The sequence below is a fragment of the Podarcis vaucheri genome (genome assembly GCF_965113315.1).
Source record: "Podarcis vaucheri genome assembly, chromosome: 1".
NCBI classification, from domain to species: Eukaryota; Metazoa; Chordata; class Lepidosauria; order Squamata; family Lacertidae; genus Podarcis; species Podarcis vaucheri.
The window spans coordinates 124,483,190-124,510,248 of NC_138759.1; the positions used below are offsets into that span (position 1 = coordinate 124,483,190).

Below are 27,059 nucleotides of genomic sequence, written 5' to 3' on the forward strand. Positions count from 1 at the left end.
TCTCCACCCCCATCGTTCTGCCAGGACGCTGAGGTCCAGCGCCGAGGGCCTTCTGGTGGTTCCCTCATTGCAAGAAGCAAAGCTACAGGGAACCAGGCAGAGGGCCTTTTCGGTAGTGGCGCCCGCCCTGTGGAACACCCTCCCATCAGATGTCAAAACGATAAACAACTACCTGACATTCAGAAGACATCTGAAGGCAGCCCTGTTCAGGGAAGTTTTTAATGTATGATATTTTAGTGTTTTTTGGTTTCTATGGAAGCCGCCCAGAGTGGCTGGGGAAACCCAGCCAGATGGGCGGGGTACAAATAATAAATTATTATGATGATGATGCAAGCAGAGTTGACACTAAGCAGCATAGTATAATGCAGGAAAATCAAAGCCTTGCAAAGCGTTTAGCAGAAATTCTAGCGCGCAGACTGGCAATCTTGGTCATGTTGAGCCTGCCTGAGTCATGGTTGAAACTGCACAGGCCTCCCTAAGTGCTGAATCAGCAAGTTGGTTGCAGAGTACGAACTCAATGCTTATTGTGGTCAGTTTAAAAATGGCTATTGGTGGAGAAAGTCTTAGTTTTGTATCCAAGGAGTTTCCCCAAATAAATGACGATACTCAAAAGCACCAACTTACTGGGTTTTCGTGAGCTAGGCCAGTGGTTTTTGGTCGCTGGTATTTCAGTGAACTATAAAAGGTTGCTGACGGTGAAAGAAAAGTAGTTTATTAAATTTTTCTAAATGTGATTTCCAGATACTGTATCTGAAAAGCATCTAGCCTGAAGACTGGGGAAAAGACAGGCACATTTTTATAAGCAGTATATGTACTTTTCACTCAACTTGCAATTGTTTAAAAGTTTTGCATTTTACAAATTTAAATTTCTCATTTAATACTTTTAGATTTGTGTTTTCCATTTTTTCATTACTATGAATGGTAAGAACGTTGCAAAAAATAAAGTTGTGCAAATAACTGTTCTTTTGTTGCTTTTCATGTAACTGTAAGAACAGCACCATTGCCTTTGAAAAACCTTTACATCTTCATCTTTGTAAAGGCTTGTTCACGTGTTTTTAATTTTAAAATTTGGTATTGGTGTTCTGTGTACATGGTTGCAATTCGGACTAGATATTCAATTAAATAAAAAACTCGATTTGTGGATCCTTCCTGCGTGTTAGAGAAAATCTATGTCACAGTCACACTTCTTAAATTCCCTTCCCCTCACACATAAAGGTATTGGTGTCAGGATGTGTCCCCAAAATGTTGGGCAGTGGCAAACACCAAATAATTGCCCTGATGTCAGGCAATTGCCACTGTCCATCATCTGAAAATAAAGCCTCCTTTTTAAAAGATTATATACACTGCTTGTGTTCTAGAGCTATGTGTTTTGATAACCGTGTGGCTATCTCTGGAAATAGCCTCTAAGTGATGGCTTCCTTGAACTGTCATCGTAGTATACAGTGGCTCAGCTTGCATGTAATGAAAAGCCAAACCATGGTTTAGTGGAAGCAGTGAGTTCCTGAAGATTGCAACTTCTGCGCTCCTTGCTCAGTCCTGGTTTGGCTTAGAATGCTGTCTGAACCCAGGCTTATAACTTGCCTAGCTCCAGACATACCATGAGCTATAACCAAGGTTTGCTCTTGGCTTACTGCTCATGGTTTATCAGGGGGAGGCAAAACACAACCCTGCATTTGGATAATAAGTTAAGCCAAACCACAGTTTAGCCATGGGCAGCATGGCAGCACCTAGACCAGGGGAATAACACAACAGCCACAGTCTCCACCCTGGGGTTTCCACACTGTTATGTACTGAGTTGAATAGGACCCAAAAATCAGCAGTCTGGTTGGTCCTAGAACAATAGGGTCCAGAATGCAGCAGTCTGATTGGTCCTGGAACAATGCAGCAGTATGATTGGTCCGCAGGAGCCACCCAATCCAGCTCCAGGTGGAAGTGAATCCGCAACCTGATTGGCCTACAGGAGAATTCCAGAATTAGCCAATCCCGTGTGACCCATTGTGTAAATAATGCATATAAAGCAGATATTTTGGGGGAACTTTCATTCCTCACTACTATGAGCATGAAATCCACACTCGACTCCGAGTATATTTCACACACACTCAGGTGTTCCCACTAATCTGTGGTTTGGCTTAGCATTAGTACAGTGTTTGCCACCATGTTATTCCAGCAACTAAACTGATCACCATAAGCCCTTTTTGAGGCAGCAGGTAGTGGCATCAAAGGTTTCTCTGCCAGAATATGCAATGGTTGCTGCTTCACTTCATGGATGAGACCCAGGGGGCAGGGAAGAAGAATATTAGCTGGCATGGCTCGTGTGTATCCTGTCTACCATGTCTTTATGCCCAGACATTATAAACATCTTAAAAAGAGGCTTGCTACTTTCACCCAGTTCTGCATTGTATAAATGAATTGCTTTGGCTGTAGATAGGAGTATAGCCTGCACAAACCTCCCATCAAGACGTTGTGTATAGTCAGCAGATTTGCAGAAGACCAAACTACACAGTGGCACTGATTTGTAATGTCTATCATCTGATCTGCTTTATCAGCCTACTGCAGAGAAATTCTTGTGTTCAAGACTTGAATAGGAATTGTTTTTCCTGCCTCCTGAATGCTGATGGATCTGACCTAGATAGAAGCGTTTCACAGTTCACCGAAGTGACTGAAGGCTGTGATGTGTGTATTAAACATGGGGCTTACCTGTCTCCTCAATTTATTGTATTCTCTTTCCTAGCTTTGCCCTGTCAGATGAGGCGTATCGATCTCTGAGAGACCAGGATAAAGACCAGTGCATTCTTATAACTGGAGAGAGCGGAGCTGGAAAAACAGGTAACACGTGATTTCCTCAGAATGAAGTGGAGCCAGGGCTGACCTTCGAACTTTTAATTCACTCTGGGATATTAGCACGGGTGCCCTGTTCTCGATCCGAATCCTAGAACTGTGTGTGTCTGGTCTAGTTGTGTTGAAAACTACCGTATTTTTCACTCTATATGACGCACCAGACCATAAGGCGCACCTAGTTTTTGGAGGAGGAAAACAAGAAAAAAAATATTCTTTATCTCAGAAGCCAGAACAACAAGAGGGATCGCTGCGCAGCGAAAGCAGCAATCCCTCTTGCTGTTCTGGCTTCTGGGATAGCTGCGCAGCCTGCATTCGCTCCATAAGAAGCACACACATTTCCCCTTACTTTTTAGGAGGAAAAAAGTGAGTCTTATAGAGCAAAAAATACGGTATTTCATGCCCGCTTCCATTTGAAGAGCCGCTTAGTCTCTGTGGTTCATCTCCTCCATATTACATACCCTCCAGCATTTTGAGAGGGAAATTTGGAGCACCCCCACTCCATCCTTTTCCCTCTCCCTGCCACCAATTCCTTCCTCGCCCGCCTGCTCACCCCTCTCCCCCTTCGCTCCTTCCTTCCTTTGCAGTATTCCTCCGCAGCAGCAGCAGCATTCAGGGGAGCATCGGGAGATAGTGACTTCTAGACTTTGTCTCGTGTGGGTTTTGCCATGGCATTTCCTTCATTCCTTAGCGCAATTTTACTAAAAGTGCAACGTGTCGTCAAGCATAAAAGCTGAAAACAATAAGGCTTGAGACCTGAATAATGCATTATTTCTGCGTGGTTCATTCGGGGATTTCTCCTCCAAGTTATGATTTTGGATAGGATCTTTTTCAGCTTAGAAAGCAATGTTTGTTTGTTTGTTTGTTTGTTTAACCTTTAGAGGCCAGCAAACTTGTCATGTCCTATGTGGCGGCTGTTTGTGGCAAAGGAGCAGAAGTTAATCAAGTGAAAGAACAGCTTTTGCAGTCCAATCCAGTGCTTGAAGGTAAGGAAGTAGTAACTAATACTGGTGTATGTACTTCACTTGTAGTAACACACTTGCTGAATACACAGTTGAAAGCTCTAAACAGCAGTTATTGGGTTTAAGTTATCCAACCAGCTTGGCTCCCCTTTATTACATACACAGTCCAAAATGACAAAAACAATAACAGGGATCCACCAACAGCATATAGATCAATATGGCCAACTTGACCCAACAACCCTCCCCCCCTCCCACACATGCAAACAAATCTCACTAAAGTTAATCAAAGGCCATCAGCCACGCCCTGCCCTGCCCCACCCAACCTTCTCTCACTGCTAATGTAAACCAAGGGACCCCAGTGGCGCTGTGGTCTAAACCACTGAGCCTCTTGGGCTTGCCAGTCGGAAGGTCGGTGGTTCAAATCCCTGCAATGGAGTGAGCTCCCATTGCTCTGTCCCAGCTCCTGTCAACCTAGCAGTTTGAAAGTACACTAGTGCAAGTAGATAAATAGGTACTGCTGTGGTGGGAAGGTAAACGGCGTTTCCGTGAGCTCTGGTTTCCGTCATGGTGTTCTGTTGCGTCAGAAGCGGTTTAGTCATGCTGGCCACATGACTCGGAAAGCTGTCTGTGGACAAATACCTGCTCCCTCGGCCTGGAAGCGAGATGAGCGCCGCAACCCCATAGTTGCCTTGGACTGGACTTCACCGTCCAGGTGTCCTTTACCTTTACTTACCTGCTAATGTAAACCAACAAATGAATAGAAAGAGAACCTGCCCAAGTGATGCTGATACAAAAACCTCACACGTATACCAATTTTGCAAAAAGGAAAAATAATATGTAAGTTGACTACCCAACTTCTCCCCACCATGTTCTCCCCTAAGCTCTCTTTCCCTTCAACCCTATGCTAGATACAACCCTGTCTTACTTACATTGAACATAACTAAGAGACTCTGTGATCTGAAAAGAAAGGAAGAGACATTGCACGTTCTTTTGTAATTTAAGAAAATCTTTAATACAATTTTTTTTTAAAAAAAAGGTTATTCAGCTAACAAACATTTATTATACGGATGCATTTAAATGTAACTGCTCATCTACCTCCCACAAATGAATTAGTGGTTTTTAGAGGTTTGTTCACACTCTACTCTGACCTGAGCTTGATGTCCCTAGTGGATCTGCACCGTTGGCTATTCTTACATCGCCTTAGCTTTTGAAAGATAGAATCCTGCTGGTCTTCTATTGGGGAGAGGTGTAGAAGATTGGCTTATATCCCCTGGTTTCCCCATCCTAGTCAAGAAGCCAATCTCCAAGCCAATCCACTAATTGTGGATTCTGGATCAGAGAGGGGAGCTGCATGTACAACCCCCAGTTGTGCATAGCAAGATGGGAATTGTGGACATGTGTGTGCAGAGTCCTGCTTGCACACTTGTGGTGTCCCTGGCACCACTGGTATTGCATTTCAGCAAAAAAAAATATCTTCCAAAAGGCTTTGATCTTTTTGCACACCCACCACATGTGGGGCATGGTTCCATAACAGCAGCGATCAATTTTGGTGGGTTTTTCCACACAAGTCCATATCAATTTTTCTGTATCTTGTTCTAGATCTCTGCCCTGTTTCCACAAATGTTCCTTCATTTTTAAATTCCAAAATTATGCTATATAGCCTACCTATTGTTCTCTTACTGCCTGTAGATTTCAATAGTACAGTCATACCTCAGGTTACAGACGCTTCAGGTTGCGTTTTTTTGGGTTACGGATGCGCCGAAACCTGGAAGTACTGGAACAGATTACTTCCAGGTTTCGGCGGTTGCGCATGTGCAGAAGCGCTGAATTGCAACCCGCGCGTGCACAGACATGGCACTGTGGGTTGCAAATGTGCCTCCCACACGGATCATGTTCGCAACCCAAGCATCCACTGTATCCCACATTTATTTTTATCCCATATGGTTTCATACTTCCTACTGCCCTTCTGTTTACAATTTGGGTGGCAATATTAATTCGTACTCTCTTTATTATGATGTAATGGCTTCAAATGGAAGCTGTTCACTAACCATATTTAAATTGCATTGTCTTCTACCTTTGTTTGGAATCACGCTTCAAGAACTTCTTAAGATTTTGCCTGTCTAAGTTACCAAGTGATCAAATTCTGCATTCCATCTGGTGTGTATCTGCTGTACATGAATATCAGGAAACAATGAACTTATGGTGAGACGGAAGAATGTGTCTCCAACCTCTTATAATGGAGCGCTTGTGTTTGATTTTGCATTCATTTATAAATGATCCCAGTGTTTAGCCTCATGTTTAATGATATGCTGCCCGGAGACTGGAAATATGATTTATCGCTTGCAAACTTTGCACTGTATAAAGTTTTCAGAACAATTGTTTCAGTTACCCTGAACAACAACAGGGACACACATGCTGCCTTTGGGCTTCAGTTCTTTCATCCTGGGAAATCTCAAAATGCAGATTTGCTAAAGCAGAATCAACATTTTTCCACCTGCCCAAATGTCCACCTGACTTGAGCAATGGTTATGTATTGATGGCAAAGTACACAAATCCACCATGGCTGTCTATGGAGTTGATAGGAGATAGGAAGGTCATAATCAACAGAGAATAACATGAAGCATTAATTTCCAAATGGTATAGTGTAGGACCAAAAATAGTGACAAATTGCTTCCTCTGGGACCAGAAGGAGGGACTAAAATGAACAAACTTTTTTTTTTAAATGCATGGCCCAGTAATTGTCTGAACCAGTGTTGCACTGGGCTGGTGCAGACATAACATCAAACCATGGTTTCATGTTACATGAATGATTGGTGGGGGACCTCATGCTCATACTTTTCTCCCTCCCCCACCAGCTGTTCCCTTCGTTCCATGGTTTGAAGAAAACTCTGCAAGCCAGGATCAAACTCTGGTTTGCATTGTGATTTGATCACCCCTCATTTTGGATTATCTATCTTTTTATTAGGGACGCGGGTGGCACTGTGGGTTAAACCACAGAGCCTAGGACTTGCTGATCAGAAGGTTGGTGGTTCGAATCCCCGCGACAGGGTGAGCTCCCATTGCTCGGTCCCTGCTCCTGCAGAACCTAGCAGTTCGAAAGCATGTCAAAGTGCAAGTAGATAAATAGGTACCGCTCCGGCGGGAAGGTAAACTCTGTTTCCGTGCGCTGCTCTGGTTTGCCAGAAGCGGCTTAGTCATGCTGGCCACATGACCCGGAAGCTGTATGCCGGCTCCCTCAGCCAATAAAGCGAGATGAGTGCCGCAACCCCAGAGTTGGCCACAACCGGACCTAATGGTCAGGGGTCCCTTTACCTTTACCTTTTTATCTTTTTATTAGAAGGTAAAGCTGGCAACAACCCCAATAAATATCTTTGTTTATTCTTGCAGATTGACTTGGCTTTTAAAACACATATTTTTTTACTTCCCCCCCTTCCTTCCTTCCAGCATTTGGAAATGCCAAAACCGTAAGGAATGACAACTCATCGAGATTTGTAAGTATTGATTGATTGATTGATTGATTGATAAACTGCTTTGACCAAAGAGCTCTCCAAGCCGTGTACAGATAGAATTGGAGATAAACACAGCTAAAATCCACAGTCCAACTAAAGCTATTGTATGTATGTAAAACAAAGATAAAACCATTAAAATGTTTTGAAAACAAAGGTAACTAAATTACATGTCTGGGTAGGCTTGCAGAAAGAAACAAGTGAAAAGTTTTTAGTAGACATCTAAAACAACATAGTTCATGATGTCAATAGGCAAGAGAATTCCAAAGTACAGGAGTATCTATATATCTATGGAAGGCACACAAATTCTATCGGTTGATGGATTCTACGAGAATCATAAAGATGACAATGAAATGTTGAACTAATGTTCCACAATTGTTTCTTTTCTTTTTTATATTCAGAGTTAGCATTTAAAGCTTTGCCCCAAGGCCTTTCTGTGAGACAGACTCCCCTTCTGTTTATGGCGTAAGAATCAAGGCATATTCAGATTTGTTTTACTTAAATGCTGTTTGGTAGCTGTATATTCAGGTAGCTCTTTCTGAAAGCGAGGCAGAAATAGTTTCTGTGGCATTCTAAGAAATGTTTTGAACAGGAGAGTGAAAGCCTTAACCACTTCACCTAACCGTGACCTTGAATACTAAATGTTGCAAAATGAATTCGTGGAAAATGAGGACAATGCTGTAATGCCTATGCAGAATATTCCAGGATTTGTAATAGAAAAGCTATGGACAACCTTAAGTGGGAAATGTTGCAGGTTAGATGAAAACCCTGCTTCTTCTCTGCAGCTTTTGAAAATCCTCGGAAAGCTCTTCTGAAATGGTTTGAATTATTAGCATTGTGGCGTTTCCATAATATTTTATATATATATATATGTACAGGGCCTTACTGCTGTTGTCACTGTAAATAGCAATGCCTGTCACCCTTATGTAAAGTCTCTGCTAAGTAAATAAACTGTAGAAAGGTACAGCCATGAGGCTCTCTGATGTGGAAAAGTCCAGTCAGAAGCCAGGGAGAGAAGCTGTGCTGGCAGTATTGCGCCTCAGAAGGTTATGGCAGGGGTCAGCAAACTTACTGCGCCTTGGGCCGGTGTCTCCAGGACCGATTGCGTGGCGGGCCGGAGGGTGAGGGAGCGCATGCCCATACACATGCGCACACGCTATTTCTGGCGCATTTCGGGGTCGGAGGAGCACTGGAAATAGCTTGTGCGCATGTGCATGGGCCTCCTCTGACCTGGATGTGCACCGGAAATAACGCTTGCTAAAAATTTCTTGCCGAGTTGATATAGTGGTGATCTGGCCTGCAAGCAAAAATTAATTTAATAGCTTGGCTCTTATGAGCTGTCAGATCTTTCCTTTGCTTGGTTAAAAATAAATTAGCATTCATTATTTGGTTTGACCCAGTTATAGTGCAGCTCAGGAGATCTTAATCTTAAGATTATTAGAAGTCATTTACACTTAAATATACACACTTCAGGACAATGGAATTTCTTGTACAACATTTAACTCCAAGGACGGCTTGAAAATGTCAGGCTACCTCTTTTGTTTCATGCAAGTTTCCTCCCCCAATTTGTTCTCTTCGCAGGGAAAGTACATGGACATCGAATTTGATTTCAAAGGTGATCCGCTTGGAGGAGTTATAAGCAATTGTAAGTACTGGCATAGATTTCTGTGAGTATTTTCATTATGCCACATGAAAGGGGGTGTAATTTAGATTGAGCATTTGACAGACATAATTCCTCAAATCTGTAGTTTGCAAAAAAATATATATGGAGAACTGGCCTGTCTTATTTAAACATTCAAATCCTTTTGCCAAACTACATGTTACATGTGTTCCCATAAAGCCCCACCCTCCACACCACCAGTGTAAGCAGATGGCTTGGGCAGGTGCATCTAAGTAACCCTGAATCCTTACCCTGCCTGTCATTTCTTCAAAAAGATCCTTTCCCAGATCCTTTCTGGGGAAACATATGGAGACCTGAGGTTATGCAGCTGCCGCGCATAAAGGGTGTGTGTTTGTGAAAGATCTCTCTGTATCACAGAATGAATTGTATGTAGCACTGAGTGCAACCTATCAGATTCACATTGTCCCCAACTAAGCAAAAGCGCTGGAGAACACAACTGCTCTTTGATGCATTGTCTCCCAGCTCTCTCATTAAGCTGAGCTTCCCTTCGTGGAATTTTCTTTCGACTCGACATTATGACATGGTAATTCACCCAGCCAGATACGTTATATGCATGCTTTTTTATTTTTGCTTTAGCCAGCCTTACTTGAAGAACAATAGCCTAAGCCTCCAAACGCTGCTATTTGTTTGTTCATCAAATTACAGTCCTCCTTAACCTATTGCACGCCTGCTCTTCAAAAGCCGGTCGCATAGCTTCCATTCTGTGGAACAGAGGAGCCAGCTTTTAATCAAACTCTTATTGTTCCTGAGTTGTTTCAGTAAAGCATGAAGTCACCAGTAAAAGTTGGACTTCACCAGGGTTCACTCAGTAGCAAATCTTCCTCTCCCTATACATTTCTCCCTGGTAAAAGCTCTTGCTTAAAGAAAGTGCTGTCATTCCGTCTCCCGTCACACTAGCCTCCAGGCAAATAGTTTAAACTGTACCCTTTGATCTAAAAATGTCAGTCTCGTTGGAGGTTCCTTTTCAGTGCATGAAACTTGAAATCAAAGGACTGCAATTCCCTTGTTAATCTACTCCAGTCTAAAATAGCATCTTTGAGCGGGTGAATGGGGGTGGGGTGGTTTGCAACATTTAGTCAACTAATCATTTACAGTGGTACCTCGCAAGACGAATGCCTCGCAAGACAAAAAACTCGCTAGACGAAAGGTTTTTCCGTTTTCGATTTGCCTCGCAAGACGAATTTCACCTATGGGCTTGCTTCGCAAGACGAAAACGTCTCACGACTTTGTTTCCTTTGTCTAAAAACAAAGACATGTTTTGTTTATAAAGTTAATTTATTTTCCCTTCAATTTTTGAACTGCTCTTTACAGTATGTGTGACTTTAAAGAGCAGTTAATAAACTGTTGTTGTACCAAATTTGGCTTTGTTTGGACTTTTTTTGACCATAGGAACGCATTAATTGATTTTCAATGCATTCCTATGGGATTTCGTGATTCGCAAGACGAAAAATTCGCTAGACGACAAAACTTGTGGAACGAATTAATTTCGTCTTGCGGGGCACCACTGTAGATGAATTGATTTAAAAGTTGCTCCCAGCCGAGGCAGCAGATTTTAATTTTTAATTTTGTTTTTATTTTAGAATTAGCTGTTTTGGGATATCTGGCTGAGGATTAGCGTTGTATCCATGCCTGCTGTTCTTCCTTCCCCTTCTCTCTTTAGTGTAATACTTCTGGGGTATATTAAGCCACAATTTTCCTTTGAATCTGTACCATTTGTTAAGCTCTGTGGTTTGTAACTGCAAACCAGGTTTGTGAACCAAGGCTTGACATTGGTTTGCAATCCAGGAGTCGAAAACAACATCCTTGTTCAGACGTAATGCAAAAACGTGGTTTGACAAACTGCACAAGTCTTGCATTTAGTAATTTCCAGCCCATTGAAACCATGGCTTATTGTTGGGATGAGATTGCAAGGATTTAGGGCGCTTGCAGAATGAGCAATTTTCACGTCTTGCACCAGGGGATGGTGTTGTGCTAATGGGTTTCAACTGTTCCGTTTGCTGTAGTGAATGCTGACAATTAACAAATCTGACAATTGCAAAACCATATATGTATATATATATATATAGAGAGAGAGAGAGGGCGCTTTGAAATGTTTTAAATCCCTGAAGGCACAATCAAAGAGCAATTCAGCAAACATGCTGTGGTTTATCCGGTCTGGGTCTTTCAGGGCTTGGAGACCACATGGGAACTCCTATCTATACCACTTTGAGTTCACGATGGAAGAACCATGATATAAAAATGTAATACACACAGTTAATGTTTTCGAATTACAATTTGTTTAGTGCCGGCATAGGCAAACATGGCCCTCCAGATGTTTTGGGACTACAATTCCCTTCATCCCTGACCACTGGTCCTGTTAGCTAGGGATCATGGGAGTTGTAGTCCCAAAACATCTGGAGGGCTGAATTTGCCTATGCCTGGTTTAGTGCAATGAGAAGCCTTGGGGCAGCCTCAGACAAGTTATCCTGGAGTCCCACCCGCCCTCAGATAAGCGAGTCATTGTGGCACTGCAAAGTTACGCTTTGTCCTTTTCAGATTGTTTTCAGAAAAGGGCTAAAAGAGGTACAGAACTCTGCCATTGACCATCTGAGCAGCATCCCTGAGTTTGTGCCCTACCTTTTAGCACCATAATGATAGACTAGGAAATAACTATGGAACGACGCACAGTAATGGCTATTTGGAAAGCTTTTCATCAATATGGGTATATTTGCAACCCAAATGGCAGGGCAAGGCTATAATTAAGTACCAAATCTGTTCCTCCTCCAGAAACACGATAATACAAACAAGGACTGTTGGCTAGAAAAGAAATTCCCCCACCCTTGCTTCTTTTATAATGGAGAAAATGTGTCAAGTAACTGGAGTCTCCGTTATTATCCACCAGGGCCCTTGATGCTGGACTTTTAATTATGTGAATATGCGAGATACAAAAGCAGTACACTCGGAAATGTTTCATATTGTTTTGTGAAGGAATTCTGCTTTTTAATGGTTTTAATGGTTTTTTAATGGTGTGTATCTGAAGAAGTGTGCATGCACACAAAGGCTCATACCAATAACAAACTTAGTTGGTCTCTAAGGTGCTACTGGAAGGAATTTTTTAATTTTGTTTTCATGGTTAGATATTATGGTATTAATTTTGGCTCCTATTTTGTTGTTGGATTACCATACTTCCCCTAGTTGCTTTTTGGAAATGCAGGCCTCTTGTTTTAAGTTGTTAGCGCATCGTATATGAGTTTCTGATGCAGTTTTCTGGGCCTGTAAAGCATGGCTGTGTCCCCTTACTTCTGCTCTGCTTTTTTGCTGAAGGCTTCAAATCACTTCTGTTAAGTTGTGGGTGAACATATCAGACGACACAGCGATTCTTCAAACAGCTCTTGTTTATTCACAGGCCAGAACAGAACTGAACTGAAGGGTTCATCCAGCCTGCTTATATAGAGCTTCACTAGAATGCAACAGCAACCATTTTCTGTAACTAGCCAATCACTGAACGTCACTTTCAATCCCTTATTTGCATATGTGGACCTGAGTGAAAACTATCTACAGTATCCCCCTGCTGGCCCAGGGTGAGAACTTCAGTACATAACAATTTCCTATCCTTTGGCTCTTCCAAAAGGAATAGAAGCACTCTTAACCCACTAAGTGACCTGCGTTGTGTCAGGAGCTGGCAGGAGCCCGAGAAGAAGGAGGATTTGCAGGCAGAAGAGGGGGAAAGAGAGGAGAAAGATCCCGTGGAAAGGGCCAGTGATTTGTGGGGTTCTGTGCCACCCATGAGGCTGGCAGAGGCAGAAGGAGGATGATGAAAGCAGGAGATAGATCAGCCAGAGTGAAAGGAGCTGATGTTTAGGGAAGAACTGCAAGTTCAAAGAGGCGGAAACAGAGGAGCGTTTAAAGGAGGGACAGGGTGGCAGTGAAAATACTTAGCTAGTTAGCAAGGAACTGTGTTGACTATCACTTGAACATTGGGAGTTGATCATACAATATAGTCCAACCCCCTGCACTGCATGTTTTTGGGGGACAGGAGGCGGGCAGGTGTGGAGGATTCCCTGGTCCTGAATGGGGTAACTGTGCCCCTGAAGGACCAGGTGTGCAGCCTGGGAGTCATTTTGGACTCACAGCTGTACATGGAGGCACAGGTCCAATCTGTGTCCAGGGCAGCTGTTTATCAGCTCCATCTGGTACGCAGGCTGAGACCCTATCTGCCTGCGGACTGCCTCGCTAGAGTGGTGCATGCTCTGGTTATCTCCCGCTTGGACTACTGCAATGCGCTCTACGTGGAGCTACCTTTGAAGGTGACCCAGAAACTACAACTAATCCAGAACGCGGCAGCTAGACTGGTGACTGGGAGCGGCCGCAGAGACCACATAACATCGGTCTTGAAAGACCTACATTGGCTCCCAGTACATTTCCGAGCACAATTCAAAGTGTTGGTGCTGACCTTTAAAGCCCTAAACAGCTTTGGTCCAGCATATCTGAAGGAGCGTCTCCAGCCCCATCGTTCTACCTGGACACTGAGGTCCAGCACCGAGGGCCTTCTGGCAATTCCCTCACTGCAAGAAGCCAAGTTACAGGGAACCAGGCAGAGGGCCTTCTCGGTAGTGGCACCTTCCCTGTGGAACACCCTCCCACCAGATGTCAAAGAGCACAACAACTACCAGACTTTTAGAAGACATCTGAAGGCAGCCCTGTTTAGGAAAGCTTTTAATGTTTGATGTATTATAGTATTTTAATATTTTTTTGGAAGCCGCCCAGTGTGGCTGGGGAAGCCCAGCCAGATGGGCGGGGTATAAATAATAAATTATTATTATTATTATTATTATTATTATTATTATTATTATTATTATTATTAATCTTTTGCCTAGCGTGGGACTCGAACCCACAACCCTGAGATTAAGAGACTCATGTTCCACCGACTGAGCCTATCCAGTGAGACTGAGTGTTTCACCATTAAATTCCTATCAAATCCATCCACTTGTCCTTGCTGGCCCAGGGTGTGTGTTGTGAGAAATATCCCAAACCGAACTTTTTAAAGGAAATGAATTATGATGCCGTTCCTCATGGGTGCTGCACAGTTTTACTACTTTTAAATCTCTCGGCCTCCTTGCCTGCATGGCATCTGGGTTGTAGGCAGGCCCTTGCTTAATGCAGGATGTGCTTCTCAGTGAAATAGGCGGGATAATTTTGTTGGCATTCCGGACCACGTGCCCCCCAGATGTTCTTTTTCGGCTTGCTATTCTGGGATGGGAGAAGTCTGTCTCAGCTTCATTTCTTCTTGCCTGCTAGAACAGTCCGAATAATATTTGTCTGAGAGGAAAAGATCTGTGAAGAGGTTTTCAAACCTTTTTCTGTAGTGCCTTAACTGTGTGTGTGTGTGTGTGTTTCCGGTGCATACACAAAATGCTCTCTGCACCATGCTTTTAGATTCCAACCTTCATGGAGGGGTTTTTGTAGTTGCTTGTTCTTTTTGTTAGCCTTCCTTCCAACTCAGCCTGGATAGCTCGGTTGGTTAGAGCGTGGTGCTGATAAAACCAAGGTTGTAAGTTCAGTCCCCATATGTGACAGTTGTATATTCCTGCATTGCAGGGGATTGGACCAGAACAGAGGTTGGCGAATTTTTTTAGCTGCGGGCCGGACCACTATCCCTCAGTCCTTGGGGTGGGCCAGAGAAGCGGCACCGGGGGGTGGAGTTGGAAGAAGAGGCGAGGGGGGCAAGTAGTCCTCCTCCCCACCCCCCAGCCCCAGCGCTTACCTTCCCTGGGGCTGCCGCCGCCACCACCGCTGCTGCTGCTGCTTCTCGTGGTTAGACAGAGGGAGCTCGTCCGCTCCGCTCTCTGGCCCACAGGAGCACCAGGGTGGCAGGCGCGATGGGAAGATGAGTGGCATAAAAGGGCTGGTTCCGGAGAGGGGCTGCTTACAATGGCGCTCAGCCAGCTCAGCCCAGCCCCCTTCCTCCTCTAGGCAGGACGGGGAGAAGCCAGGAGGAGGGAGGGAGGAGGTGCTGCCACGGTGTGTGTGAGGGAGAGGGGGGAAATGGAATGGCACGGGGGGGGGGAATGGCACAGCCCAAACGAACAGAATCCCCATGCCAATCCACAGACAGTCAGCAGGCCGGATAATGAAGGCAATTGGGCCTGATCCGGCTCACGGGACTTAGTTTGCTGACCCCTGGACTAGAAGATCCTCGGGGTCCCTTTGTAGTTTAGTTTCAACAGATTTGAGTACGTTTAAACAACTAACAGGGATGCGGGTGGCGCTGTGGGTTAAACCACAGAGCCTAGGACTTGCCGATCAGAAGGTCGGCGGTTCGAACCCCCGCGACGGAGTGAGCTCCTGTTGTTCAGTCCCTGCTTCTGCCAACCTAGCAGTTCGAAAGCATGTCAAAGTGCAAGTAGATAAATAGGTACCGCTCCGGTGGGAAGGTAAACAGCGTTTCCGTGCTCTGCTCTGGTTCGCCAGAAGCGGCTTAGCCATGCTGGCCACATGACCCGGAAGCTGTATGCCGGCTCCCTCGGCCAGTAAAGTGAGATGAGCGCCGCAACCCCAGAGTCGGCCACGACTGGACCTAATGGTCAGGGGTCCCTTTACCTTTTAAACAACTAACTGCTTGTTTCAGTAGCTTTGTATGCACCATTCTAAAGGGTTAACTAAACTGCTAACAATGCTCTGTTTTTTCCTGCTCCCATCCAGTTCTGAATTTGCTACTGCTCTGGTGAAGAGGCGGTAATCCTTGTCTGGGCAGATTTCCTCTGTCCAACCCCCCCCCACCCCCCCTTTCCCCTCAGTAGCACTTTGGGATGACACACATGTCTTGGAAGGAAGTGTGTGGCTTGTCAGGCTGCAAGTTTATATTTAGCTTTCAACTCTGTTGCTTGCCACACAAAAAAAGGAAAGAAAAGGGAGGGAAAGACTGGTTAGCCAGGATGGTCCCTACTGTGCAATGGAAGAAGAGGAAGTGACTAAAAATAACTGTTCCTGGACCATTTAGAATATATTATACTACTGACATTTATTTATTTCTTGTGTTATATAGTCATTCCTTTCCCAAATGTGAATTCAATTTGTAACACAAATGAAAGGAGAAGTTAACTCTGTTGTATAATAGACAAGAAAAGCATCCCAAAGGTGTTTTTTGTGTGGCATGGCTTACCAATTGTACACATTTAAAAGAGGTGGTGTTTCTGTATGTAGACTAGCCAGCCTTAAACTATGGCTTGTTGTCTTGGCTTTTTTCTTTTTCCCATATCTATCTATCTATCTATCTATCTATCTATCTATCTATCTATCTATCTTTATATCTATCTTTATTAGAACAATACATACAATACATTTTGCAAAAGCAAAACCAAACCAAATCAAAACACAACAAACAAAACAAAACAAAACACCAAAAACATCACATATTCTCTTGATTTCCATTCAACCCCTTGTGTTATCTAAACTTCATTTTCCACTTCACACATTTATATTTCTTCTTTCTAAATATTTAAAAATACTTTATTATTTAATGTTCCTCTATTGTCTTGCAAGATTCAGTCCAGACCCATCAAAGCATTTAGATTTTTACAGTACTGTTTTATATACTCTCTAAAGACATCCCATTCTTTATTTAATCTCTGTTTTGAGTCGTCTCTTAATCTTCCAGTCATTTTGGCTAATTCTATATATTCTGTCATCTTCACCTGACAGTCTAATTTAGTGGGTATCACTTCTCCTTTCCAATTTTTTGCTATTAAAATTCTAACCACCGTTGTCACATACATGAAGATTCTTCTAATTTGGGGGGGGGATTTCAGTAGGCATAATGCCTAATAGGAAGGCTCCTATTGGATTTTTTTGAAATGAACATTTAAAGATTTTTTTTTAAAGTTCATTATATATTGTGTCCCAGAATTCTCTTACTGTCTTGGCTTTTTAAAAGGTTCAGAAGCTACATAAGCTTCCTAGTTTGTTTCTCTTGTCCGTGCCAAACCAGGAGCAATCAGGTAGCGTGTGCAAGCACACTGCTTTTGCATGGTAAACAGTGATAAGCCAGTTACAGATAGGTAGCCGTGTTGGTCTGCCATAGTCAAAATAAAAAAAATTCCTTCCAGTAGCACCTTAAAGACCAACTAAGATAGTTCTTGGTATGAGCTTTCGTGTGCATGCACACTTCTTCAGATACACTGAAACAGAAGTTGCCAGATCCTTCTATATAGTGAGAAGGTGGGGAGGGTATTACTCAGAAGGGTGGTGGGAATGGGAGATTGGCAGATAGCTGAGATGAGCCTGTTGACGACTCTTGATGACTGCAATAGGTCTTACAGGAAAAGGCAAGGGGTGAGAAGGTGAGAAATGGCTTAGTCATGTATAATGAGATAAGAATCCAATGTCTCTGTTCAGACCAGGTCTATCCATGGTTTTAAGTTTGGTAATGAGTTGCAATTCAGCAGCTTCTCTTTCCAGTCTATTTCTCAAATTCCTTTGTAGTAAAACAGCTACTTTGAGATCTTGTATAGAATGTCCTGGGAGATTGAAGTGTTCTCCTACTGGTTTCTCTGTTTTGTGATTCTTGATGTCAGATTTATGTCTGTTTATTCTTTGGCATAAGGTTTGGCCTGTTTGTCCAATATAGAGAGCTGAAGGACACTGTTGGCATTTGATGGCATACACAATGTTAGACGATGAGCAATTAAATAGTCCCGAGATGGTATGTGTGATGTTGTTGGGGCCAGTAATGGTGTTGTCCAGGTGTATGTGGCAGCAAAGTTGGCATCTGGGTTTATTGCAGGCTCTGGTGCCAGTGTCCGTGTTAAGTCTGGTTGTAGTATTATTGTGGGTTAGGAGTTGTTTAAGATTGGGTGGCTGTCTGTAGGCAATGAAAGGTCTTCCTCCCAGAGCTTGAGAAAAAGAACTGTCATTGTCCAGGAGAGGTTGTAGATCTCTGATGATGCGTTGCACTGTTTTAACTTGGGAGCTGTATGTGATGACTAGAGGTGTTCTGTTATTTTCTTTTTTGGGTCTGTCTTGCAGCAAGTTCTCTCTGGGTATCAGTCTGGCTCTGTTGATCTGTTGTCTAACTTCATCTGCTGGGTATTTTAGTTCTGAAAAGATTTGCTGTAGATCTCTTAGGTGAGAGTCTCTGTCTGTAGAATTGGAACAGATGCGGCTGTAACGTAGTGCCTGGCTATATACAATGGACTGTTTGGTATGTTTGGGATGGTAGCTAGAGGCATGTAGATATGTTTGTCGGTCAGTTGGTTTACGGTATAAGGTGGTGTCTATGCGCCCATCCTGTATTTTTATAGTAGTGTCCAAAATATGTATTTCTTGCATAGATTGATTCATTGTAAGGTTGATTGTGGGGTGAAAATCATTGAATTTCTGGTGAAAGGTGTCCAGGGTCTGTTGACCATGTGTCCAGATGATAAAAATATCGTCAATGTATCGCAGGTACAAGAGAGGTTTGAGTGGGTAGGAGTTTAGGAAACGTTGTTCTAAATCTGCCATGAAGATGTTGGCATACTGTGGGGCCATGCGGGTGCCCATTGCTGTGCTGCTGATCTGAAGGAACAGGTCATCACCGAATTTGAAGTTGTTGTGGGTAAGGACAAATTGGCAGAGTTTGGTGGCAAGGTCCGCTGTGGTTTTATCTGAAATGGTGTTCCTTATAGCTTGTAAACCATCGTTATGTGGGATGTTGGTATACAGTGATAAGCCAGCAACTATGGCTTATCCTGACATGCAAACATGGCCATAGTGTTGAGCACTGCTTTTTTTTATCATGTGGCTGGGCATATCACTACTGTGAGCCTATACAGAGAAAAATCCTGGGGTGAAGTTTCACCCTATGATGGCAGCTTCATCCTCTGTACCATACTTCTGTAGGGAAGGGGAAAATTTGGGGTGTAGCAGATGTGGTGGATGTGTGGCAGAATGCACAAGTAGTAAGATGTAGTGCTGCATAGGAAGTAAATGAGTTATTCTTACATCATTAGCAGGCTGCAGTTACTGCCCCAGAGACAACAGGAAACTTAAATAACCTTCAGCACCTTATACTACCTGCAGGTTTCAAACAAAAGTTTTCTGTTAGATGTACATTTACCATCAAGCAATTTGATATTTGACTTGAGCTTAATGAGGGTGAAAGAAGAGAGCACAAAATATGGTCTGAAGCTCAACATCAAAAAAAACCTAAGATCATGGCCACTGGGCCCATCACTTCCTGGCAAACAGAAGGGGAAGAAATGGAGGCAGTGTGAGATTTTACTTTCTTGGGCTCCATGATCACTGCAGATGGTGACAGCAGTCACGATATTAAAAGACACCTGCTTCTTGGGAGAAAAGTAATGACAAACCTAGACAGCATCTTAAAAAGCTGAGACATCACCTTGCCAACAAAGGTCCTTATAGTTAAAGCTATGGTTTCCCCAGTAGTGATGTATGGAAGTGAGAGCTGGACCGTAAAGAAGGCTGATCGCTGAAGAATTGATGCTTTTGAATTCTGGTGCTGGGGGAGACTCTTGAGAGTCCCATGGACTGCAAGAAGATCAAACCTATCCATTCTGAAGGTAATCATCCCTGAGTGCTGACTGGAAGGACAGATAAACTGTGCCTTCTTCTGAGGAGATGTATCCTCCCACTAGCACCAATAATTTAATAATAATAATTTTATTAGTTGTACCCTGCCCTATCTGATTGGGTTGCCCCAACCACTCTGGGCAGCTTCCAACAAATATAAAAGCGTAATAAAACATCAAACGTTTAAAACTTCCCTATACAGGGCTGCCTTCAGATTTCTTCTAAAATAGTTATTTATCTCCTTGACATCTGATGGGGAGGCGTTCCACAGGGTGGGTGCCACTACCGAGAAGGCCCTCTGCCAGGTTCCTTGTAACTTCACCTCTTGTGATCCTCCCTCCCCACACATCCCACGCCCAGCACTTAGCAGCCTGGCAGATAAATATACAAAATTTGCCAGCATGCACATTCTTTTCACCACCTACCTGCTTGCATTTACCTGAGCCCTGCAAGATGTATTTTGTGATAAGTCCAGCAGGTAATTGGTGAATGGCAAATGGGAAGCTTGGTGTGCTAGCCTGCCAGTGTGCAAACACACTTTATTTCCTATACAGTGGTACCTCGGGTTACATATGCTTCAGGTTACATACACTTCAGGTTACAGACTCCGCTAACCCAGAAATAATACCTTGGGTTAAGAACTTTGCTTCAGGATGAGAACAGAAATCGTGCTCTGGCAGCGCGGTGGCAGCAGGAGGCCCCATTAGCTAAAGTGGTGCTTCAGGTTAAAAACAGTTTCAGGTTAAGAACATACCTCTGGAATGAATTAAGTACCTAACCCGAGGTACCACTGTATTGCTGTGCGCCTTTTGCACTTTCTTTTTGGATGAAAACATGTCTGAAATATTTCATCTTTGTTTCTTAATGCAGAGTTGATAACCATCAGTATACAGTGGTACCTTGGGTTACAGACGCTTCAGGTTACAGATGCTTCAGGTTACAGACTCCGCTAACCCAGAAATAGTACCTCAGGTTAAGAACTTTGCTTCAGGATGAGAACAGAAATTGCGTGGCGGCGGCAGTGGGAGGTCCCATTAGCTAAAGTGGTGCTTGAGGTTAAGAACAGTTTCAGGTTAAGAACGGACCTCCAGAACGAATTAAGTTCTTAACCTGAGGTACCACTGTAATGAGTGTTTTGAAGATTCCTTACGAACTTTTTTAAGGGATCTATAGGCTCTGCTGCATGCTTGGGATCTACAAAACTGGCATAACCTAAGCTCTGTTTCAAAAAAGACTGGGAATGGTAGTCGCCTGTTATAGTAAATATCTGGCTTCCTGCTTATAACTACTCTCTGGAAAAAAATAATCCTGTAAGGACAAGTGCCGTGAATGTTCCTCTATGGAAATTGTTAATTGCTTTAACTTCCCTCCCAAAGACAATCCGAGAGAGACTGGTACTTCTAACAGAATCAGCTGAACGTTTTCAGGAAACTGTTTATATAAATCTCTCTAGGGGCATGTAAGTAATTGCAGCCAGGCCTTGTGTGCAGTGTTTTCACCAGCTGAACTCTCCCTTCGAACAAGTACACTTACGCTAGTTTTAGGACGATTTGCACATGAGGTCCGTAAGTGTTTGACAAAAGCAAGGAGATACCGCGGAATTCCTTTAGTGTGTAGTCATTCTGAAAAGGGAGAGAAAATACTTATGGCGAACAGTATATTGAGCGGCTGAAAAGCTAATAAATTCCTAGATGCAGAACAGCTTGCCTATGTCTGTTGCATCTTTTTACAGATGTCTACATTGCAACAGTCACCTCTGTATGCAGATGTCTTCTCTTGCTGTGGTCTTTAGCATGGATTGCATATGTGAAGGAGAATATTTCTGATTATAATTTTTTACCCTTGCACTTTTGTTTTCTAGCATGGGGTAAAGCAGAAAGAGCCATGGCATTTAGCCTCTCCTAAATGGAATGTGACCCAAAATGACAGATATGAAGTTGGCACTTTACTGTACGGTATAAAGGCTGTGGGGGCGCTGCGGGGATGCGGGTGGCACTGTGGGTTAAACCACAGAGCCTTGGGCTTGCTGAACAGAATCCCTGCAACGGGGCGAGCTCCCTTGTTCAGTCCCTGCTCCTGCCAACCTAGCAGTTCGAAAGCACATTAGTGCAAGTAGATAAATAGGTACCATTATGGCAGGAAGGTAAACAGTATTTCCGTGTGCTGCTCTGGTTCGCCAGAAGCGGCTTAGTCATGTTGGCCACATGATCCGGAAGCTGTCTGCGGACAAACGCCGGCTCCCTTGGCCAGTAAAGCGAGATGAGTGCCGCAACCCCAGAATCGTTTGCGACTGGACTTAACGGTCAGGGGTCCCTTTACCTTTAGCTATAATGGCTATGGGCTGTTGTCAACTAAGCTTTACTTTGAGTAGACCCATTGAAATGAACAAACTAAGTTAGGTACATTCATTTTCCTGGATTTACTCTTAGTAAAACTTTGTTGCATACCAGCCAGATTGGTGTGGTATAATTATTATTATTATTAGCACCTAGATCAAAGTGGAAAAATGAAAACAGAAACATAGGCTTATAGAATCCAATCACTGCTGCATTTAGCTCATTGCCCTTCCATCAGCTGTGTCCATTTCCAGATACTTTTGGTGAAATTGCAGTATTATAAAGAGCACCAACAGGTCTTATCATTACTGCCCAGTGTTTTGCAGTATAATCTTTCAGGCATGTCAGGGCATGTGGATATGTGTTCCGAGTTGTTCTAATACCTATTGAAGTTAACCATACACAAATCTGTACAGAATTGGAGTGCAAAGGGGACCAGCAGACATCTAAATCTTAAAGCACAAGAGTAAACTGAAATAAAACCCAGTTCTTGGGTTCTTTGTCCTTGGTACGCTTCGAGCAAACATAATACTCTGTAGGTCCCAGTTACCCATTGTGCAATGGTGTTTTTCTACAGTATATGTGTGAGTACCATAACTACTTGGATGAAGACAACCCCATGAATTCTCCCCATTCCCTCCCCGGCTTCTAGTGATGTGATCATTTGATGGGCAAGACACCTTCAAGTGACCCGATCCATGTGTTGGTGGTTTTCTCTGTTACACTGCAGCCACATCAAGTGACGATTTGTTGCATGTGTGTGAGTAAAGGGGAACTTTGTCACATGACAAAGTATGTGATTATATGTAAAAAAAAAAAAAGTATGTGGCTATATGTAAAAGGAGCCTACTTTGGTAGATGATCCGAGCCAAAATGTACAGTGTATTTGGTACACTGTTGAGAGAGAGCGAGAGAGCACAGACTTCTCGGCTCAGGTACTATCCTGGCTCTCCTTCCCAGACAGAGAACTTGACACATAATCATAAATGGAGGTTTTTAAAGTTTCATGAATGAATTCAGTGCAACATCCCAACTTTGGGTCTACAGGTTATAAGCTATTAAACCACAACAGAGTGCTATGATACATGAAGAGGCTTAACTAAGATGTGACCCAACACTTGATATGCACCTTGTGTGCTCCTTTTGGATAGCAGGCACAGCTATTGCTCAATGGATATCTTTAGTCTCTGGACTCAGGAAGCAAACAGGAGAATGTGTAGAGAATGGGCATGTGGGGTTTGTTGCTTTAGTTCATGACTACCTGGTTTGAAATATGAATTTGTCCAGTTCTTAAAACTTGCCTTGTTGAAAGAAGGGGCTGCTAAATGTTTGGGTTTTCCTGGCAACATCCGGGAATTGCCATGAAAAATGGCGTCTGGGCAGATTTTTGACAAATCAGCAGAATGTCCGGTGAAACCCAGGCATATGGCAAGTTGGGTTAGTTTTTTTAATCTTAAAAAAAACAAAGAAAAGGCCCCAAACCAATTTTGTTATGGGAGGGGGGGAAAAGCTCAGAAAGAAAGAAAGGGAAAAGGGGGGAAAGGGAGGATGGGAGGGAGGGAGGGAGGGAGGGAGGGAGGGAGGAAGGAAGGAAGGAAGGAAGGAAGAAAGAAAGGAAGGAAGAAAGAAAGAAGGTAGCTCAACAGCTCTGTCCAGATTTTCACTTTTGAGAATATGGCAGCCCTTTGAAAGATCACTTGACTTTACTGGGTGTGTAAATCATGCATTCTTGTTAATTATGGTTGTATTGATTCCAAAGATCACATAGTTCATTGTTGTTGCTTCAACTATCATGGTCATCTCAAACCTATTGTTGGCATCTGTCTGTCTCAAGAGACAATGATAGTGAATCTCCAGTGGTGAGGTCAAACCAGTGGTGAATCACCACACCTTCTTTAGTTGCAGAGACTAGTAACTTACAATGGCTGCCTCCTGCATGACCTCTTCAGGACACGAGTGTGTATAGAGGTCCTGGGCTGCCCAGACGACAGGACCCTCCTCCCAGTCTCACTGATGTGCTCCAAAGGAAAGCAGAGCAATACGTTTGGCACCAGCTTGGCTGCAGGAGTTTCCGCAAGGAGGCGTACAGGGCACCACCCAACCATCTTAGGACCTCCACTCTGGGTATACTCCTTAGCCTTTTCTTCTCCCAATGATATCCCTCAAGGCAGCAAAGGATTAGGATCACAGTTTTCCATATCAAACCAAAGATCACGTAAATGTTGCACACTATACTCTTCAATGGGTTTCCCAGTTGTGGTTTTTTCCCCAGTGGTGGCTATGGTTTTCCCACTAGTGATGTATGGAAGTGAGAGCTGGACCATAAAGAAGGTTGATCGCCGAAGAATTGATGCTTTTGAATTCTGGTGCTGGAGGAGTCTCTTGAGAGTCCCATGGACTGCAAGAAGATCAAACCTCTCCATTCTTAAGGAAATCAGCCCTGAGTGCTCACTGGAAGGACAGATCCTGAAGCTGAGACTCAAATACTTTGGCCATCTCATGAGAATAGAAGACTCCCTGGAAAAGACACTGATGTTGGGAAAGATGGAGGGCCCAAGGAGAAGGGGACGACAGAGGGCGAGATGGTTGGACAGTGTTCTCGAAGCTACAAACATGACTCTGACCAAACTGCGGGAGGCAGTGGAGGACAGGAGTGCCTGGCGTGCTCTGGTCCGTGGGGTCACGAAGCGTCAGACACGACTAAATGACTAAACAACAACAACATACTCTTCAATAACAAATTGCATTCCCCAAATATTAGTGCTTGACTTCATTAGCACATTCTTGGGTTTAAAGGGGGAGAATGATACCCTTGCTTCGAGCTCCAGAGATACATTCATTTATACAGATTTCTTTATTGAAGCATAAACTGCCTTTCTAAACGTTCTACCCGGTTCTGCGAGGCAGAACAACAGTGCTTTCATTCTGAGCATCCTTTGTGGAAAGGCCCCTGTATATTTACTTTTCTAATAGCAGCAGGTGACATGAAGACAAAACGCCGCTGGTAATGTGCTGAAATATTAATAGGCCTTATTGTATGGCTTTTTGTTCTGAATGTTAATGTAGCGTAAAACACAGCAGTAGCCCGATGGGGATAAGTTGCATTTGGCATGCAAGTACACCCTCTGAGGCTTATAGCAAATCTGTATTTGAGAGACAAGGTGAAAGAGTAAACGATAGATATGTTTACGTATGACTGGGTGTCATTGCAAGAGTGGGGCTTTTATTGCTCCTATTCATTCTACCCAGACATAAGCTTGAAGAGTTTCCAAAGTAATCTAGCTTAAGTCCTTGGTTTGACGCAGGCTGTATTCAAACTGTACGTTAGCAGATTAATTTGTGTAATGGAAGAAGGCCAGAGGTATGCCTTGGAGAGCCATTTCACCCGTTTGTTTGAATATGGATGGAAAATGTGTATGTTTTGCTGGATTATCCGGCCACACTTTATTGTATTTCATATTTAAGAGATGGCAGCAGGTAGGGCGTGCTCTGCAGTGATGGTTTCAGAGTGTCTCAACATACCGTACTTTTCCGTGTATAGGACAAGGCTTTGTGATTAAAAAATAATGTAAAAAATTGGGAGTAGTCTTATACTATTTAATGCTGTATTGTTTTTAGCACTCGATTGGGAGCCGCCCAGAGTGGCTGGGGAAACTCAGCCAGAAGGGCGGGGTATAAATAATAAATTATTATTATACACAGATAGTGCATGGGGACGGGACGGGACGTAGGATTGGTTGCTGTCACGAGCCAGAGATTGTCGGTGGCTATTGGGCATGTTACTGGTGGCTGTGGCAAGGGCTGGTGTTGATTGGCTGTCACTGTGGCAATTGGGCAGGCGATTGGTGGCTTCTGCTGGCGAGGGGACAGACGATAGGTGGCTTTTGCAATGTGTGCGAGTGGCAGCGTATGTCAGTCGGGTGAGCGATTTTCAGCAATTCCCCCTAAAAAAAGCTCAACAACTATGGGCAATCCTGCCCCCATTTTCTTAATTTGGAGTCCTCAAAGATGGGGGGTGTGTTATACATGGGGACGTCTTATACATGGACAAATACGGTAAGTGTCTGTTTACTTGTTAGCCATTTCCCCCCCAGAAAAGTGAACTCGAAGCAAGTTACAGAGACAAACATTAACACAAAGCAGAAAAATCAGAATAAAAACAACCTAAAATGCTCATTGATATGTATAAGACCGCAGATCTAACTCAACCCCACAGTGTGCCACACTTCTCTTACATAAAAAATAAATAACGGAAATAGGTTCGTACAGTTCTCTGATACAGGTGTGATAGTGGCAAAAAGAGAGGCAGACTAGAGGAGTGGAAAAATAATTTCTGTGGCATCTTGTTTTTTTAGATCTGTTGGAAAAGTCTCGTGTTGTTAAACAACCAAGAGGTGAAAGGAATTTCCACATTTTTTATCAGATATTGTCTGGAGGATCGGAAGATTTGCTCAGTGAGTACAACTCTGGTGGTATTTTAAATGTCTAATAGAATTGCACATGAAGTTGCGTAAGTTAATCGAAGTCTCCATAATTGATTTCCGTGGTTTGTGTGCCTTTCAGTGCACATACATGTTAAGCGGCTTCAATTCTCACTGCTATTAAGAGCAATAGTGGGTCAGGGAATTTAGCTGTTAACAAGGCCTGTTTTCATTTCGTAGAAAAACTTAAGCTGGAGAGGGACTTCAGTCGATACAACTACCTTAGCCTGGACTCTGCAAAAGTGAATGGAGTAGATGATGCTGCAAATTTCAGAACGGTTCGGGTAAGAATTTGTGCAAATTCCGTATTAGTTCAAACTTGACTTCATTTTATAATTTTGCTAAATTGTTGAGTCAGCCAAGAAGATCAGCAGCATAAAAACATGAAATCTGATGGTGTGATCCATTAAAAGAGTTTAATAATATTTGGGATATTAAAAGTTACTTCTGCTACCATAAGCAAGCTTCTGTGGCCTGAGGCTGTGAAGTGGTTTATACATTTGTATATAACAATAATAAATAAAATTATTTATTACAAATAATAATAAAATTTGTATATAATAATAATATATGAGTGTTACTTTTTTTTTTTTTACAAAACTTGTTACAATAAAGGCTACATTTGGATTCCACATCAACGAGACATAAAACTATGGTTTACTTAACTTTTATTAGCTTAAATAAGCCGGCTTCATAAACCAGGGTTC

The 27,059-nt window shown here is 43.2% G+C and overlaps 1 protein-coding gene across 5 annotated transcripts in view; it reads left to right on the top strand.

Annotated features, from left to right (window-relative positions):
* MYO1B (myosin IB) overlaps positions 1-27,059 on the top strand; it is a 148,390-nt gene that overhangs the window by 74,964 nt on the left and 46,367 nt on the right. For all 5 annotated transcript variants that reach the window (XM_082227779.1, XM_082227778.1, XM_082227780.1 and 2 more), the window contains 6 exons: positions 2,732-2,826; positions 3,717-3,821; positions 7,242-7,288; positions 8,885-8,948; positions 26,227-26,325; positions 26,533-26,636. In XM_082227779.1, the coding sequence (XP_082083905.1) occupies positions 2,732-2,826; positions 3,717-3,821; positions 7,242-7,288; positions 8,885-8,948; positions 26,227-26,325; positions 26,533-26,636 (514 nt within the window). The remainder of the gene's footprint in view (positions 1-2,731; positions 2,827-3,716; positions 3,822-7,241; positions 7,289-8,884; positions 8,949-26,226; positions 26,326-26,532; positions 26,637-27,059) is intronic.